The sequence below is a fragment of the Eubalaena glacialis genome, chromosome 16 (genome assembly GCF_028564815.1).
Source record: "Eubalaena glacialis isolate mEubGla1 chromosome 16, mEubGla1.1.hap2.+ XY, whole genome shotgun sequence".
Taxonomy (NCBI): domain Eukaryota; kingdom Metazoa; phylum Chordata; class Mammalia; order Artiodactyla; family Balaenidae; genus Eubalaena; species Eubalaena glacialis.
Window position 1 is genome coordinate 82501480 of NC_083731.1, and position 16772 is coordinate 82518251.

The window sequence follows — 16772 nt, forward strand, 5'->3', positions numbered from 1 at the left end:
TGGGCAGGGTGGAGGATGTCCTAGCTCACTTCTACCGGTCCTGCTCCCCACTGAGCGTGAGCTGATCATCACACCTTTTCAGGTGGACTTGGTATTTTAAAAAATTCTTCATGGCTAAAAGAACTTTTGAAGTACAGATGAGGTCCCTGTCAGGCAGGCAGGCAGGCAGCCAGCAGGTAGGGAAGAGAATGTGTGAGCAGCAAAGCTTTCCAGGAAACCTTCAGGTTACGATGCACCACTGTGCTTACGCTCTCAAATGCGGCTTCCCTAATCTACGCTCTTTTGTGTCTATTTGTTTATACCTCTGGCCCCTATGCTTCTTTGTCGTGTGTCTTGCAAAGGGCCTTGAGAATATCCATGAGCTGCTCAGAAGGATGCCAGCAACTATGGCTGCTGTAAGGATGAGAAAAAAAGATTTCATAGGAAAATAAAATCTATAAATATTTTTTTTTAAGTGGAGACAAAGGTTGATGTTAAGAAAGGCTAGTTTTCCCATGTTTTAAGAACTTCTGTCACTTACAAATGCCTTGTAAAGTCCTTCTACTGTTTCTTCTAATTTAGAGCTTTTCAGGTCATACACACCAAATCCTAGCTTCCCTCATGATATTAATCAGCGTGCCTTGAAAAAAGTTTTTCCATGGCCGACTTTGGATTAAGTATTTTTTATGCGTGAAGTAAATGTCAGTGTTTCTCAAGCCTGTGATTCATGAGCATCATGCATCTCTAAGAGCTCGATCTATCAAGCATCTCTCTCAATTATTAATCGTGAATTCTTTTCTCAAGAGCAACATTCACATCTAGAACACTGCTGCTCTGGAGTCTCATTTTTCCTGTCTGTGAGAGGTACAGGAAGGGCCGTCTTTTCCATCTGTGCTTATGCATCTTACACCCAGCTAATAAAGCTGACGCTGAAAGAGAAAACAAGTTTGATGTATGAAAAAAAATCTCTTACAAGTGCGGTGCTCAGAGTCTGCAAGTTGACTGATCAGGTTTATATCTGCCTAAAGGTCAAGGGCTCTGATAATGTTGACAGTTTCTAAGTGGCCAGAAAGTGTTTGAAAACTACCCTATTTTTGACACAGAAGTTAAACATTCTAGGCTCCTAGTTTGGAATCAGTATTCAGGAAGTCATCTAATAAATACCTCTGCAGGGGAAAGCAAGGAAGGGTGTGGACACCTAGTAAATCACCATTAGGTCATGGAGAGACAAAGATCTCTAAGGAAATCACAGCCTTTGCTTGGTAAAAAGCTCCCTAAAAGCTCAAAGCCCCTTCTAGCAAATGCGTGAAGAAATGAGAAGTATTTCCCTTCTTCCTGCATATTGTAAAATTATCAATTAAACCATAAACCCTCAATTTCTGAGGTTAAAATAACTAGGATTTAACATCTCATCTGGGTTTCTTTTCCTAGTAACATTAACCGTTTCCGTATTTGCAAGATCATATTAAAGCTGAAGAAGCATAAACTGAGCCTGACAACAACTATTACATACTTCATATTTGGTAAAAACTGGAAATGTGGCTAAAGCAGGCAGATCTCCAAGTTCAATCCAAGGGAATTGGCTACCGAACCAGGAAAAGAACTTCATTTAACAATCTGTTACCATTTCAGGCAACCTGAGGCACAGAAATGAATAGAAACAGTATGGAAATGTTCAAGTGCAATCAAAATTGTATTAATACATTTTAGTGTTTTATCATTCTCACTCAATTTCTCTCTCTCTCTATATACACACACACACACACACATATCTGTATTATGCCCCTTCCCCCCAAACACATCAATGTGTGTATTCTCAGAACAGTGAAAGTTAGCCACCTCAGAAACTCTACCACTGACACAATAAGTTTCTTAAAAAGTTAACACACCTATTATATGTCCCAACCATTCTGCTCCTCAGTATTTCGCCAAGATAAATGAAAGCAGATGACTATACAAAGACATGTACACAAAGGTTCACAGCAGCCTTAATTATAATCCAGAACTATGAACAGTGACACAGCGCTTGTATCTAAGCTAACACCCATTTTCCAATTTTATCGACTGACCCAATAACATTCTTTATAGCAATTTTTCCCTCCAATACAGGATGGAGCCCAGGATCCTTTACTGCATTTATTTATTATTCACTTTATTGTCCTTTAATCTGGAACAGTTCTTAGCTTTTTGTCTTTCATGACATTGGTATTTTAAAATAATAAATGCCCACACACCCCCCTTTTTAATAGATTGATCCTCATCTTGGGTTCGTCTGATGTTTCCTCATAATAAAGGCAAGGTTACGCATTCCCAGGTGCAGTATTATATAAGTGATGTTGTCTGGCATGTGGTGTCCACCTGTCCTCCAATGGGAGTATCTATTTTGATCACACGGCGCTGCCTGTGTCTCCCCTGGACACTTAGAATTTTCCCTTTGCTATTTCTCAGTCTCCAGGCAGACACTTTAACAACCAGCAAATATCCTGGTCCTCATCAAAATTCACCCCGAGTTTAGCATCCGTTAATGATTCTTGCCTGAATCCATCTTTACTATGATGGTTACAAAGAGATGACTTTTCCAGTTCCATCATCACTCCACATTTATCAGTCAGAACTCCTCGTTATCCTGCTAGCTAGAGCCCGCCTGTTACGGACTGAATTATGCCCCCAACCAAAATATTCATATATTGAAGCCTTAATCTGGGATGTGACTGTATTTGGAGATGGGGTCTATAAGGAGGTAATTAAGGTTAAATGAGGTCATAATGGTAGGACCCTGCCGTGACAGATTTAGTGTCTTTATAAGAAGAGACAACAGAGAGCACTCTCTCCATGGCACACAAAGAAGAGGTCACGTGAGCACACACCAGGAGAAGATGCCTCAGAAACCTCCCATGCCAGCACCTTGATCTTTGACTTCTCCAGCCTCCAAAACTGTGAGAAATAAATTTGTGTTGTTTAAGCCACCCAGTCGGTGATATTTTGTTATGGTGCCTGATCTGCCTCATTTACTTACTTTATTTCTTTCTTTATCATAAGCATGAACTCCCTGATTCCTAATTTTAATGGTTGATAATCCATTATCGTCCTTAATCATACTGATGCTCTTGTCCCAGATTCTGCCAAAGAGAACCTTTCCAAGCTCACTTCTGTGTCCTCTGGACATGCACTTCTCTTTCTTTTTTTTTTCTAAGCACTTCCTTACTCTCTGGTATAAAAAAGAATGTTCCAAATATCTTCTTGTATCTTCCTTGCCTCAGCCTTAAACTCAGTGATTTCTCTGAGACTGGTTCCTTTTAGTAGGAAAGTAGCAATATTAGTTCTGGTCATTAGTTGCTCAGGGCTACTGGGGTATCTTTGCTTCTGGTCTTCTTTGGTGGGAAGAACTAGGAAGATGTATTTGTGTGGGCGTGCACACACACACACACACACACACTTTAGAAATCATGAGTCTCACAGAAATTATGAATTCTTGCAGATTTCTCCACTCCCAATCTTCCAGCCCTACCTTAGGCCTCTTCCTTGACCTGGCCCATCCCATCTCCTCCCACAGTGAGCACCACGGTTCCCAACCAACACTGTTACCACTTACTCACCTACTCAGCCCTACAGTGTACCTAAAATACCTTCAGAGCTGCTTCACCCACACGGCGACTGAAAACTCAGGAGTTGTCTGACATCCCCCCCTCCTCCCACCCCTGACTGAAGGTGTGTCTCTAAATCCTGTCTTCAACAGTATTTGCATTAGTTATACTTTCCCTTTAGTGTGATTATGTTTTCACTTGAAATGCAGTTGGGTTCATTTGTTTCAGCTTTCTCCTCATCCTTGTTGATTTTTCTCATCCTTACAGATTTATTTTATTTTTCAATAGGTAAAATATTAGCATGCTTCCCAAAGTCAAAACTAAACTAAGAGATAAACTCAGCAAAGGGTCACACACACCCCCCCACTACATCTACCCGATCCTCCCATCCACCCCTGTTTGGAAACTACTTCATGGTTTTCTGGCTTATCTGTCCATTTGTCTTTTGTACAGGTAAGTCTACATGGGTATGTTTTATTTCCCCTTCTTTCTTCCATACAGGGAAGCAAACTAAATACATTCTTGTGCACTTGGCTTTTTCCATGTAATGGTATCTTCTGGAAATCACTCAATACAATTTGATTTCTTTTTCTTTTTTTAAAGGAACCAAAATTTTGGTTCATTAGTTTGATCCTCTGCTTTTTTGACCCCTACCTCATTATTTCTGCATTTATCTTCATTATTATTTTCTTCCTTGTTTTTGGGGGGTTGACTTTGTGATTCTTTTCCTAACTTGAGTTGGGAATTGAATTTTTTATCTTTATTGTTCCCATTGGCTTGGCAAACCTTATCCATCCCTTTACTGTTAGACTTTTTGAATGATTATGTATCTTTCATATAAAGCATAGAGTTGGGGTTTGTTTTATGAGCCAATGTGAAAAGTTTGTTCTTTTATTAGGGGAGTTAAACCCACTCACATTTTGTGATATGACTGATGTTTGATTTCCACACTAAAATTATTTTAGGTTTGAATTATTATACATATTATACTATATGTACTGTGTTTCTTTATCTACTAACATTCTGGATATTAGAAAGTTTTCTTTTTCTGGTATTTATCTTCTATTTAACTTTTCATGTCTTATCATGCTTTTTTTCTTACTTGGTCTGTCAGTTTTACATCGGTATCCTTTGAATTCCATCCATTACCTGTACAACAGGCCATGATCTTATCCTATTGTCCCTTTTCCTTCCTTTTTTTTTTGAAGTTGCAAACTTTCTACTTTGTCAGAACATATAACATTTACACACTGTTATTCACCCATGTCCCCATCCCTGCTGTGCTTTTAGTTCTACAGTTAAATACATGAAATGCTCACCATCAGTCATTTTACCCAGATTTCATCTTAGTTGCATGAACTTCTTTCCCTAATATCAATATATTCCTTAGGAAGGGCATGTGTGTACACTATTCCCTGAGTTTATGTACACTGAGAACCTTTTCTGTAGCCTCAATAGAACATCTTAACTGCATATAAAATCCGTGAGTCACAATTTCTTTGTTGAAAATGTTCCTCCACTGTTACCATATTTCTTATGTTATTTTGAGAAGTCTGACACCAGTCTAATCTTCTTGATCTTTAGATTATTGCATCATTTTGCCTAGAGACTCAGAGGACTTTATGATCAAAATCTAACAGTTTTACTAGGATATGTGAAGAAGCTGATGAGCCCAGGTCAGTTTTCCCTGGGACCTACTAGGCCCTTTCAAGATATAAATTAAGGTCTTCTTTTATTTCTGGTAATTTACATATTATTTCTGTTCTTTTGATTTTCGTCCATCAGGGACTCCAATTATACATGTGTTAGATTTCATTGTTTCCTCCGTTTCAAACACAGACATTGTGAATTTTACTTTGTTGGGTGCTAGATGTTTTGTGTTTCTATAAATATTCTTGAGCTTTGTTCTTGGATGCAGGCCAGTTACTTAGAAACAGTTTGGTCTTTGGGGGTCTTGCTTTAGTATTTGTTAGGCATGACCAAAGCACTGCTTAGTCTAGGGTTAGCTATTTCCCACTATTAAAGCAAGACCCTTCTACAAACTCTACCCAATACCTGTGAATCAAGGGTTTTCCAGTCTGGCTGGTGGGAAGAGGTACCATACTCAGCCCTCTGAGAGTGGTGGGCACCACTCCCTCTAATCACTCTGGTTGGTTCTTTCTCCAGCCTCCAGGAGTTTCCTCATACATATGCACTGACTAAACTCTACTGCATACTTAAGGGGCGCCTCCACAGATGTGCAGCGTTCTCTTCCTGTGCAGCTCTCTCCTTTCCAGTGCTCTATCCTGCAAACTCTAACGGCCTTAGTCTCCCCAGACTCTCAGCATCATCAGTTCAACTCAAGGGCTCAGCTGGATTCCACCTGGGTTCCCCTCCCTGAGCAGCGACGTGGAAACTCTCTACGACACTTAGCTGGGGCAGTCATAGGACTCACCTCATTTGCTTCATGTGTCTCATGGATGACTGTCATTTGTTGCCTAATATCAGTGTCTTAAAAACACTTATTTCATATATTGTGTCCTTTTTGGGGGGTTGCTTCAGATGGGAGGGTAAATCCAGTCCCTGTTACTCCATCTTGGCCGGTAGCAGAAGTACCCATCACAGTTTCTGACTATGAATATATGTAGAATTTAAAGCCACCTTAGGACAGGAATGACTCCTTACCTTATTAATGTGTCATCATCCACAATGACTAACCATGCTATTTTGTCATAGCTGTGATTCAAAAATCTTTCCAAAATGGCAAATGTCTTTCCACAATGACCTAGGAAAGGTGAGAAGAAAACTTACAATGCATTATTTTCCTTAAAATATATATAATTCATTTGGAAACATTATTTTAGTTTTAAAGTGTTGTAAGTAAAAGTGTAAACACTGACATGCACCTTAAGAATTTGAAATTTTAAAAATTATCCTTTTCTAATTTCCATAGACATAGTGAACCAGGAAGAACATTAGAGATCATGAAGTCAAAGTCATTCATTTCGCACATGAGGGACTGAAGACCTAGAGAGGTGAGGGGAATTACACAAGGTCAAGTATAGGTAGGACTAGTATCTTCACGCCAGACATACAAGAAAGTTGTAAGCCTCGAAGAAATTACAGGAGCCTGGCATCTTTCCTTAGATCCACTTATTCTGAAGGGAAATATTAGAACCTCAAGCATCACAACCTTAGGGAAACAATGGTGCAAAAGTACAATATTACACCTTCAATTATTTATTTTGTAAATATTTGCTATTAGGTTTCTAATATGCCAGACATGGTGGCCAGTTCTCGGATGTGCACTAAAGATACAGTACTGAGTAAGACAGAGGCACAGTCCCTTAGATGCCAACAGATATCGAAGCTTTAATGGAAAATGCTGGGGCCAGGGTAGCAATGAAATGCTTGAGAAGAGAACTCAAGACGATAAAAAAGAATAAGCCCCTCTTTTCAACAAAGTATTTGGTGACACAATAGAGAACAAACCACTTGATTTAACCTTTATTTTCCTTATTCTTGATCTCTTTATTTTTAACCATTATGGTATGTATTTTTGAAAGCCACCTCAAATTCCTTTTGGATAAAGTAGAATATAAATATGAGCAATAATAAGGTCAGACTAAAAATAAATTAAGAAATCAAGTAAGGAATGCATCAACAAATAAATGATTATTATAGTCAAAGTCTAAAAAGCAAGATAAGCAGAAACAAAAAAAAAAAAAAGAAAATTCAAACAAAAATCATTTTTCCAAAACAGACAGACTTAGTGATATGTTTACTAACCTTGTCAGAATAATCGATAACTACAGGAATGACATATCTGATCTACACTGTACTTTTATCAATCAAGGCATTATGAGCAACGCTACCATAAAATAATCAAGATAAATTACTCTATAGAACAAGATAATCAACTTACTCTTTTTTTTTTTTTCATAAAAGGGTTTGGAGAAACCAGAAAACTAAAGAAAAAACATGGCAGGAACACTGGATAAAAATTAAGATGAACAAAGAGCATCTGAAGGTGAGGTGGCCAAATTTCTACTTCCATTTTTTTGAAATAAAAAATGTTTTGAATTAGAAAGCCTGCAATCTGAAGAGAAAAGCAGGTATACTTCCAACAATTTACTAATTAAAATATTAATATATATGGATACATATATGAGCTTATACTACATATAGCCCATGTAGAATGTGGTTAAGTGCTACTCAGAAGTAGAAGCAAAATGCGTCCTAGACCATAACAGACCATAAGCTTCAGGAGGATGGAAACTGTCAGCTTCATTCCTGCTTCCCTCAGTATCTACCAATGGCTGGCGTGCAGCAGTTGGGTAACAGTCCTGGCTGGATAAATGGCTAAAATTAAATGAGGAGATGCTTTGTATGGGAAGGTGATAAATTAACTCTGGACACCCCATTATGGCCACAGTGAACTATGAAGGTACAAAGAAATCTATTATTAAACTCTATCATAACTGTCATATGCATAATTGTCATGTGCGTCAATCATATCAGTATGACCGACTGAAAACTTGTAACCTTTGTTAGCACTAAAAGCAGCACTTAAACTGCAAGAATCCGTCCACATCCATGGGTAAAGATGTGAGGGAAGGAAAGAAAGAAACTTACACGTGGCAAAAATTATACTATTTATAAAATATTTCATTTTTGTCCTAATTTACTATATTTACAGAGTGGACATTTTGCTTTTTTTTTTTGGTGGTGGGATGGTGGGTCGCCACACGGCTTGCCGGATCTTAGTTCCCCAACTAGGGATTGAACCCGGGCCACGGCAGTGAAAGCGCAGAGTCCTAACCGCTGGACCGCCAGGGAATTCCCCAGAATGGACATTTTTGAATAAGAGTCATCAGAACTAAGGACTCACCTCTCTCTGTATTCGGAATTCCCAGATCCACCGTCGGAACGGAACTGTCTGCGTAATCGCTGTAGTATTCGATGTGACCTGCCTGCCCCGCCCAAGTCTGCTTTACGATGGGGACTGAAAAAATGAGAGAGGGGACCGTCACTGGCACAGGCATCTAGGAAGCCTGGAATCTCAAAGCGGCGGGATAACCACCTATAAAGGAAGGGAAGCATTACTTGTTCTTCTTCAGGTGTCTCAAGACTAAGAGCTTGCTTTCTACCCTGAGAAATGCCAACAGCACGGGAATAAAATCCTCTTCTTGAGGCATTTTCACATATACTCTAGAGCCGAGCACTTCTCATTGCTGGTGATAAATACACTGCCTCCATATAAGGACAAATTTTCTAGTCTAATTATACTGTTGTGTTTACATTAATTTTAATTTTAATTATTTTTCTCTTTTCCCAATAGGCTGCTTCATTTAAAATTCACAACTGGACTTTTTAAATGCTTTTGAGGGGGGGAAATATAATTACTCCTAAGGATTGGAATATTGTATGTGGTTGTAGCTGAGATGTAAACTTGCCTCCCTCACAGTGGAGGGGGGACCTTTTCAAACTACGCATATCTCTGCCCGAAGATTCTAACAGGACCACCCAACCCTATAAAGGGCATGACCCTACCCCTGAGAATCACTGCATATGATGGCTGATGTTACTGAGCTGCACTGTCGGAAAATGTGGAAAAATAAGATTGAGAACCGTTGCAGATTCTAAAACTCTATCATGAACAGATAAATTATTTTAATACAGTGAACACGAACAGCAGAAAACTCTCCTGGTTTTCTGCATTTTAGGGCAAGATGCTCAAAGGTAGCTGTGTCTCCACACCTGACATACAGAAATCTGCTTGATCACTGTTTGATATTAATTCACTTGACCAACTATCCCAGTAATTATTTTCTTCTGTACTTTTTTTAAGTTACTATCTGCATCTCTAAATTTTAAGAAGGGGTTTCTGTTGTTATTTTAATAGAAAAGATCATCATATCTAGATTTTATATTCTGTTGATTTAAGAATCTCAACTCTGATGAACCAAATCTTCAGTTAATATTTTGAGACTTTATCAGATCACTTATCTTTCCCTTTTTCCCAATCTAAATAAAAATAAATGATATGCAAAAACTACCCATGCAATGCCAAATTTAAGTGTCTAGCTATGTCAGTCAGCAAACTGGGAGAGAAACTCAGACAGCCCTTATGTAGAAAATACAAAAGTGCACCATTTTATAGTGCCATTATTGACCAGCTTTTAAAAAAGAAAAAGACCGATGAGTTCTGGACATTTGCTATAGTCATCTCCAAATTGCGTACTTTAAGCCACTAAGTATTATTTTTATACATTAAAATGCAATTTTTCTGCAATCATAAAAAGGCAGATATAAAGACTTCTCCATACCAGAATGGACAAAGATGCAGTAAATAATAGATAAGGTCGCTGAGGGGGGGAAAAAAAGAAAAAAGAAAAGAAATCCTTACTCTGTCCAAATTCCAGCACAACAAAAATCAACCTTGGCCCTGCAGTGGCAGTTTGCTTTGCATATAATAAGCAGGACTTACCCAGACAAGGCTCCCCGCAGCCTGCAGCCGCTAGTGGTCGCACTCTTGGGTAAAATGTCCTCCACTGCATAACGGGAAGAAGCTGTGAGGAAAGGCCAAGAATTTCCCTGGGTCCCAGCACCGGGGTCCTGCAAATTCTGCTTGCACTTTCCTCAGCCTTTAGCCTTCAGATTCTGTTTGCTCTAAGAGCTTTAATAAACAGCACAGGCATTTCTTCTCAATTCTCTAATTTGAATGAAGTTAAAATCAAAATCAAGTGTGAGTTAGCTCTTCACTACACCTAACTACTTGCTTCCAGTTTTTGTTTGAAACAGATGAAACAGAAATGTCACTAAAGTTAAGAATTACTGTTAGACTCAGTGCCCAACACCCCGCACAGGGCCGGGGACATAGTAGGTGCTCAATAAATAGCAGACTGAGGACTGGGTTTTGTCAGAATTCCAACAGAAGGCCAAGGGCTCTTTTTGGAACTAGTTTAAAGGAAGGTTTTATTCTTATAAACGACTCATCCTTTGGTACAAGACTGGTACCACCATTACCAATCATTTGACAATAGACAAACCATTTCAACACAGTAACGTGTTCTGAGACCCTAACACCAAAAGCATCCAGCAGTGTATCATCTGTCCCCTGATCACTGTAACACCTGTGCATTTGTAAAGTAAGGCTGTCTCCTACAACAGCAGGTGAAGACTATTTGCAACCAGTGTTGATTCACAATTACTTAAAACTTTAAAAATATTGGTCTATTTTATTGTCACTGTTTAAATCCTAAATTGAATTCATTCTGTTATTTATAATATATTTCATATTGTATTGAGGCACTAGATTCCTAAAGATATTAAACTTGGAGAAAATACTTCAATATAGTTATGTGATCTATCTCATTTTCAATACAGAGAAGCATACTTTCTCCCACATAATAAAACAATAGTGAATGCCTCTTTCCAGAATGTTTGCCACAAGATAATTTAAAATTGGGGCAAAGTAAAAACTGTACTATTTAAAAAAACCCTCTGCCCAGATGGCGTAAGTCTTCCACGTGGCTTTAAAGCCTGGAAGCAGGAGATGCATCTCCCTACGAGGCCCAGAACACACTTTTACTCCCAGTGAACTGACGTGCAAAAGTGACTACAAGTGAAAATGAACTGACGCTTGAGCCCTGTACAAAATCTACCACACAATCAATTGTGCATGATCATTTTGATTTAAGGAGTCTGCTGTTTTCAATTAACAAACGGACCTTTTGTCTCAGTATGACCACAAAGTAAAGCCCTGGTTTCTCTTCTCTTCTCAGGGAGAGACTTAGCGACAGCACCAAGCGTGTGCTCTGATTCCTGGGTTTAGAGATGAGGCATCTGGAAGACGGAAGAGCCCCCCTCCTGGCTGACCTAACACAGCAGTTCAGGGCAGTCTGGCCCATCTTCATCTGCACAGCAGCCAGGGGAGAACCAAACTCTCCTTAATAATTCATGCACTCACTTCATCTAACACAGGGTGTGGCCTGCTAGCTGGCTGCATTTTCATTCAAACCCTCATGTTTTCAATGAGCAGACTGCGCCATGGTACCTACCAGAGGGAACACGGCTACCACGCACTCTTCAGAGTAAGTGTGTTCAGACCTAGAGGGAAGATCACTACAGTGAAGAGAGCAAACAGGGTTTTTTTTATTCTGAAAGGAGTAAAGTGTTTATTTTTAGGAGCTCTGGAAGCTGTGAAAAGGAACTAAAGGCTGAGCAAATGGCAATTTAACCTCTTTAATAAGAGGGAGACCGCAGGAGGAGAAACACCTCACAATCCACCGCGAACAGAAACGGTGGCTGCCACGAGGTATTTGAGACCCGCGTGGGAACCACGTGGCAGAAGGACACAGAGAAAATTCGTAACATTCACTGACAGCTCACGTCACACAAGGAAAAACATATAACCCAAGAGGAAGTGATCAGGAGGAACGTTAAACTCCAGAGATCTTTTCCTTGCTTAAACATAACTTCACATGCTGTGGCAGTTCATCACTTTATGTAATACCTTCAAAGTTTCTTTAAAACCCTACCAACTGCTTGCATGTCAGCCAGCACTGCTGTTCCAATGCTGTCAATATGTATTTCTTTCTTAAGCCAAAACATAGCGTATATTTTTGCTAACTGTGTCCTAAGTTGCTTTATTTCATCTAAATCAGAATCAAGACACAAGCAGTTATCTAAACACTTGTTTCACTGTTGGGCAAAAAAAAAATTACAAGATGTAAAATCATTTTTTCTAATTTTGGAACTTGGCTTTATTATCAATTTTTCCAAAAGAGTATGAAAAATGAGTTCAATGTATATGTTCCCTTGCCTTGACTACAGCCTTAAACAGAATGTTCCATCCCTCACCCTCATCCCTGGAGAAGCCGGGAGTAGGGGCCATGGCTAGGGTCCACCTACACTCGGAACCCAGGGCAGCGCACACACAGTGAGAGCCTGCCTCCGGAGAAGTCACTGACTGTGCAGCCGGCTCTCAACTGCTCACAGATAAATACAGTCTTGTCTGTGTTTATTTCTTCCTTCACTGTCATTTGGTTTTTGTAACTTCAGGTGTTTCTACCAGAGTGCATACAGAAAGAAAAAAGAAAACAAAACCCCCCAGTTCGCGTATTCTGCTTGACTAGAGCAGTAATAGGCGAGGACAAGATGGGAATCTGAATTCCCAGCTCAATGTATATTTTAAATCATCTGAGGGTTTGAATTCCTGGCGATCCCCTCCTACTGAAAATAAAAAGCCTCCTGCCACAGCTTCTGGCCACGTCAAAACTGACCCTGAGCACAGCAGAGCATCAACACAGCTATCAAATACTGTTTATCAAGCATTAGATTTACAATACATCCACAGAGAGTGCAGCACAGCTCTCTGTGGCAGAAAGAATTGGGGATCTGGAGCCAGAAACCCTGAGCCCCAGCTCCCCTGCTCAGTCTACAAGATGCCGGGCTATTTGTGTCTCAACCCATAGGCAGCTTTCTCTATGATATCAAGTGAATAAAAATAATGACCACATCGCAAGGAACTGTCAACATGAAATCAGATGATAGGATACATGTGAAAAACACACCAGAAAATGTAAAAAAAGATTAGCAGTCAGAAGCAGCTACTGTGGCGTTGTCACTGAAACTAAAACGATTACTGGATAATTCTCTGGGCCAACTGGTGACTGGACTAGATTTCCAAAACGAGGAGCAGAGCCCACTGGCCTGGGCAGGTTTCACTTCCATTAAGCAAAATGGACATCAGAGCCCCTAAAATCCTGCAGGTTTCACTTCCATCAAGCAAAATGGACATCAGAGCCCCTAAAATCCTGCTGCCTAGACTATCTTTTCAAACAAACAGGTCCAAGTTTAAAAATGGCTTGTCACAGCAACTCAGCTGTGACATCCTCAAAATACCTCTTAGGTCTCAGGCTGCAGTGATCCCAGATCCAAATTAAGAGCAGTAAAATCAGTGCATCTGGTTTTGGGAGGCTTGGTTTTAATGCTCCTAACAGGCTTCGAAGATTTTATCATTTTTAAAGAACTTTGACTCAAAATTCAAATATAAAAGCATTTGATATCTGAAAGGATCATCACAACCTTATGCAAAGTTAAGAAAGCAATAAACTAGATTATTATAAACGACTACATTAAAATTAGCAAACTTTTTTTCTCATTTCTGTAGAACATGAAAACTACAACAGGGACGGTCCCTAATTTTACTGCTTAACTGTCAACTTGAAAAATGTGTTTCTAAAGAGAAAATACTACCACCCCCATTCCTAACATTGATATTGTACTCCAAATGCAGCTTCAAGATCAAATAAATCAATTTGAGCACTTCTGTTTGCTGTTTTAAAAAAAAAAAAAGCAGCTAGTTCATTTCCCTTGACCCTTTTTTTTTAAACATCTTTATTGGAGTATAATTGCTTTACAATGGTATGTTAGTTTCTGCTGTATAACAAAGTGAATCAGCTATAGGTATACATATATCCCCATATCCCCTCCCTCTTGTGTCTCCCTCCCACCCTCCCTATCCCACCCCTCTAGGTGGACACAAAGCACCGAGCTGATCTCCCTGTACTATGCGGCTGCTTCCCACTAGCTAGCTATTTTACATTTGGTAGTGTATATATGTCCGTGCCACTCTCTCACTTCGTCCCAGCTTACCTTCCCCCTCCCCGTGTCCTCAAGTCCATTCTCTACATCTGTGTCTTTATTCCTGTCCTGCCCCTAGGTTCTTCAGAACCTTTTTTTTTTTTTTTTAGGTTCCATATGTATCTGTTAGCATACGGTATTTGTTTTTCTCTTTCTGACTTACTTCACTCTGTATGACAGTCTCTAGGTCCATCCACCTCACTACAAATAACTCAATTTCGTTTCTTTTTATGGCTGAGTAATATTCCATTGTATATATGGGCCACATCTTATTTATCCATTCATCTGTCGATGAACACTTAGGTTGCTTCCATGTCCTGGCTATTGTAAAGAGTGCTGCAATGAACATTGTGGTACATGTCTCTTATTAAATTATGGTTTTCTCAGGGAATATGCCCAGTAGTAGGATTGCTGGGTCGTATGGTAGTTCTATTTTTAGTTTTTTAAGGAACTTCCATACTGTTCTCCATAGTGGCTGTATCAATTTACATTCCCATCAACAGTGCAAGAGGGTTCCCTTTTCTCCACACCCTCTCCAGCATTTATTGTTTGTAGATTTTTTGATGATGCCCATTCTGACTGGTTTGAGGTGATACCTCATTGTAGTTTTGATTTGCATTTCTCTAATGATTAGTGATGTTGAGCATCCTTTCATGTGTTTGTTGGCAATCTGTAATATCTTCTTTGGAGAAATGTCTGTTTAGGCCTTCTGCCCATTTTTGGATTGGGTTGTTCTTTTGGTATTGAGCTGCATGAACTGCTTGTAAACTGTAGAGATTAATCCTTTGTCAGCTGCTTCATTTGCAAATATTTTCTCCCATTCTGAGGGTTGTCTTTTCGTCGTGTTTATGGTTTCCTTTGCTGTGCAAAAGCTTTTAAGTTTCATTAGGTCCCATTTGTTTATTTTTGTTTTTATTTCCATTTCTCTAGGAGGTGGGTCAAAAAGGATCTTGCTGTGATTGATGTCACAGAGTGTTCTGCCTATGTTTTTCTCTTAAGAGTTTTATAGTGTCTGGCCTTACATTTAGGTCTTTAATCCATTTTGAGTTTATTTTTGTGTATGGTGTTAGGGAGTGTTCTAATTTCATTCTTTTACATGTTGCTCCTGTTCCATTGATCTATATTTCTGTTTTTGTGCCAGTACCATACTGTCTTGATTACTGTAGCTTTGTATTATAGTCTGAAGTCCAGGAACCTGATTCCTGCAGCTCCGTTTTTCTTTCTCAAGATTGCTTTGGCTATGTGGGGTCTTTTGTGTTTCCATACAATTGGTGAAATTTTTTGTTCTAGTTCTGCGAAAAATGCCATTGGTAGTTTGATAGGGATTGCACTAAATCTGTAGATTGCTTTGGGTAGTAGAGTCATTTTCACAATGTTGATTCTTCCAATCCAAGAACATGGTATATCTCTCCATCTGTCTGTATCGTCTTTAATTTCTTTCATCAGTGTCTTACAGTTTTCTGCATACAGGTCTTTTGTCTCCTTAGGTAGGTTTATTCCTAGGTATTTTATTCTTTTTGTTGCAATTGTAAATGGGAGTGGTTCCTTAATTTCTCTTTCAGATTTTTCATCATTAGTGTATAGGAATGCAAGAGATTTCTGTGCATTAATTTTGTATCCTGCTACTTTAACAAATTCATTGATTAGCTCTAGTAGTTTTCTGGTAGCATCTTTACGATTCTCTACGTATAGTATCATGTCATCTGCAAGCAGTGACAGTTTTACTTCTTCTTTTCTGATTTGGATTCCTTTAACTTCTTTTTCTTCTCTAATTGCTGTGGCTAAAACTTCCAAAACTATGTTGAATAATAGTGGTGAGAGGGGGCAACCTGTCTTGTTCCTGATCTTAGTGGAAACGGTTTCAGTTTTTCACCATTGAGAACGATGTTGGCTGTGGGCTTGTCATATATGGCCTTTATTATGTTGAGGTAAGTTCCCTCTATGCCTACTTTCTGCAGGATTTTTATCATAAATGGGTGTTGAATTTTCTCAAAAGCTTTTTCTGCATCTACTGAGGTGATCATATGGTTTTTCTCCTTCAGTTTGTTAATATGGTGTATCACATTGATTGATTTGTGTATATTGAAGAATCCTTGCATTCCTGGGATAAACCCCACTTGATCGTGGTGTGTGATCCTTTTAATGTGCTGTTGGATTCTGTTTGCTAGTATTTTGTTGAGGATTTTTGCATCTATGTTCATCAGTGATATTGGCCTGTGGTTTTCTTTTCTTGTGACATCTTTGTCTGGTTTTGTTATCAGGGTGATGGTGGCCTCGTAGAATGAGTTTGGGAGTGTTCCTCCCTCTGCTATATTTTGGAAGAGTTTGAGAAGGATAGGTGTTAGCTCTTCTCTAAATGTTTGATAGAATTCGCCTGTGAAGCCATCTGGGCTTTTGTTTGTTGGAAGATTTTTAATCACTGTTTCAATTTCAGTGCTTGTGATTGGTCTGTTTATATTTTCTTTTTCTTCCTGGTTCAGTCTCGGAAGGTTGTGCTTTTCTAAGAATTTGTCCATTTCTTCCAGGTTGTCCATTTTTGGCATATAGTTGCTTGTAGTAATCTCTCATGAGCCTCTGTAT

At 39.1% G+C, this 16772-nt stretch overlaps 1 protein-coding gene across 1 annotated transcript in view; it reads right to left on the bottom strand.

Annotated features, from left to right (window-relative positions):
- The window catches only part of B3GLCT (beta 3-glucosyltransferase), a 107694-nt gene that overhangs the window by 19299 nt on the left and 71623 nt on the right, over window positions 1-16772 (bottom strand). Inside the window, exons 11-12 of the mRNA XM_061170930.1 lie at window positions 8434-8547; window positions 6228-6327 (exon numbers count right to left, since the gene is read on the bottom strand). Of these exons, the coding sequence (XP_061026913.1) occupies window positions 6228-6327; window positions 8434-8547 (214 nt within the window). The remainder of the gene's footprint in view (window positions 1-6227; window positions 6328-8433; window positions 8548-16772) is intronic.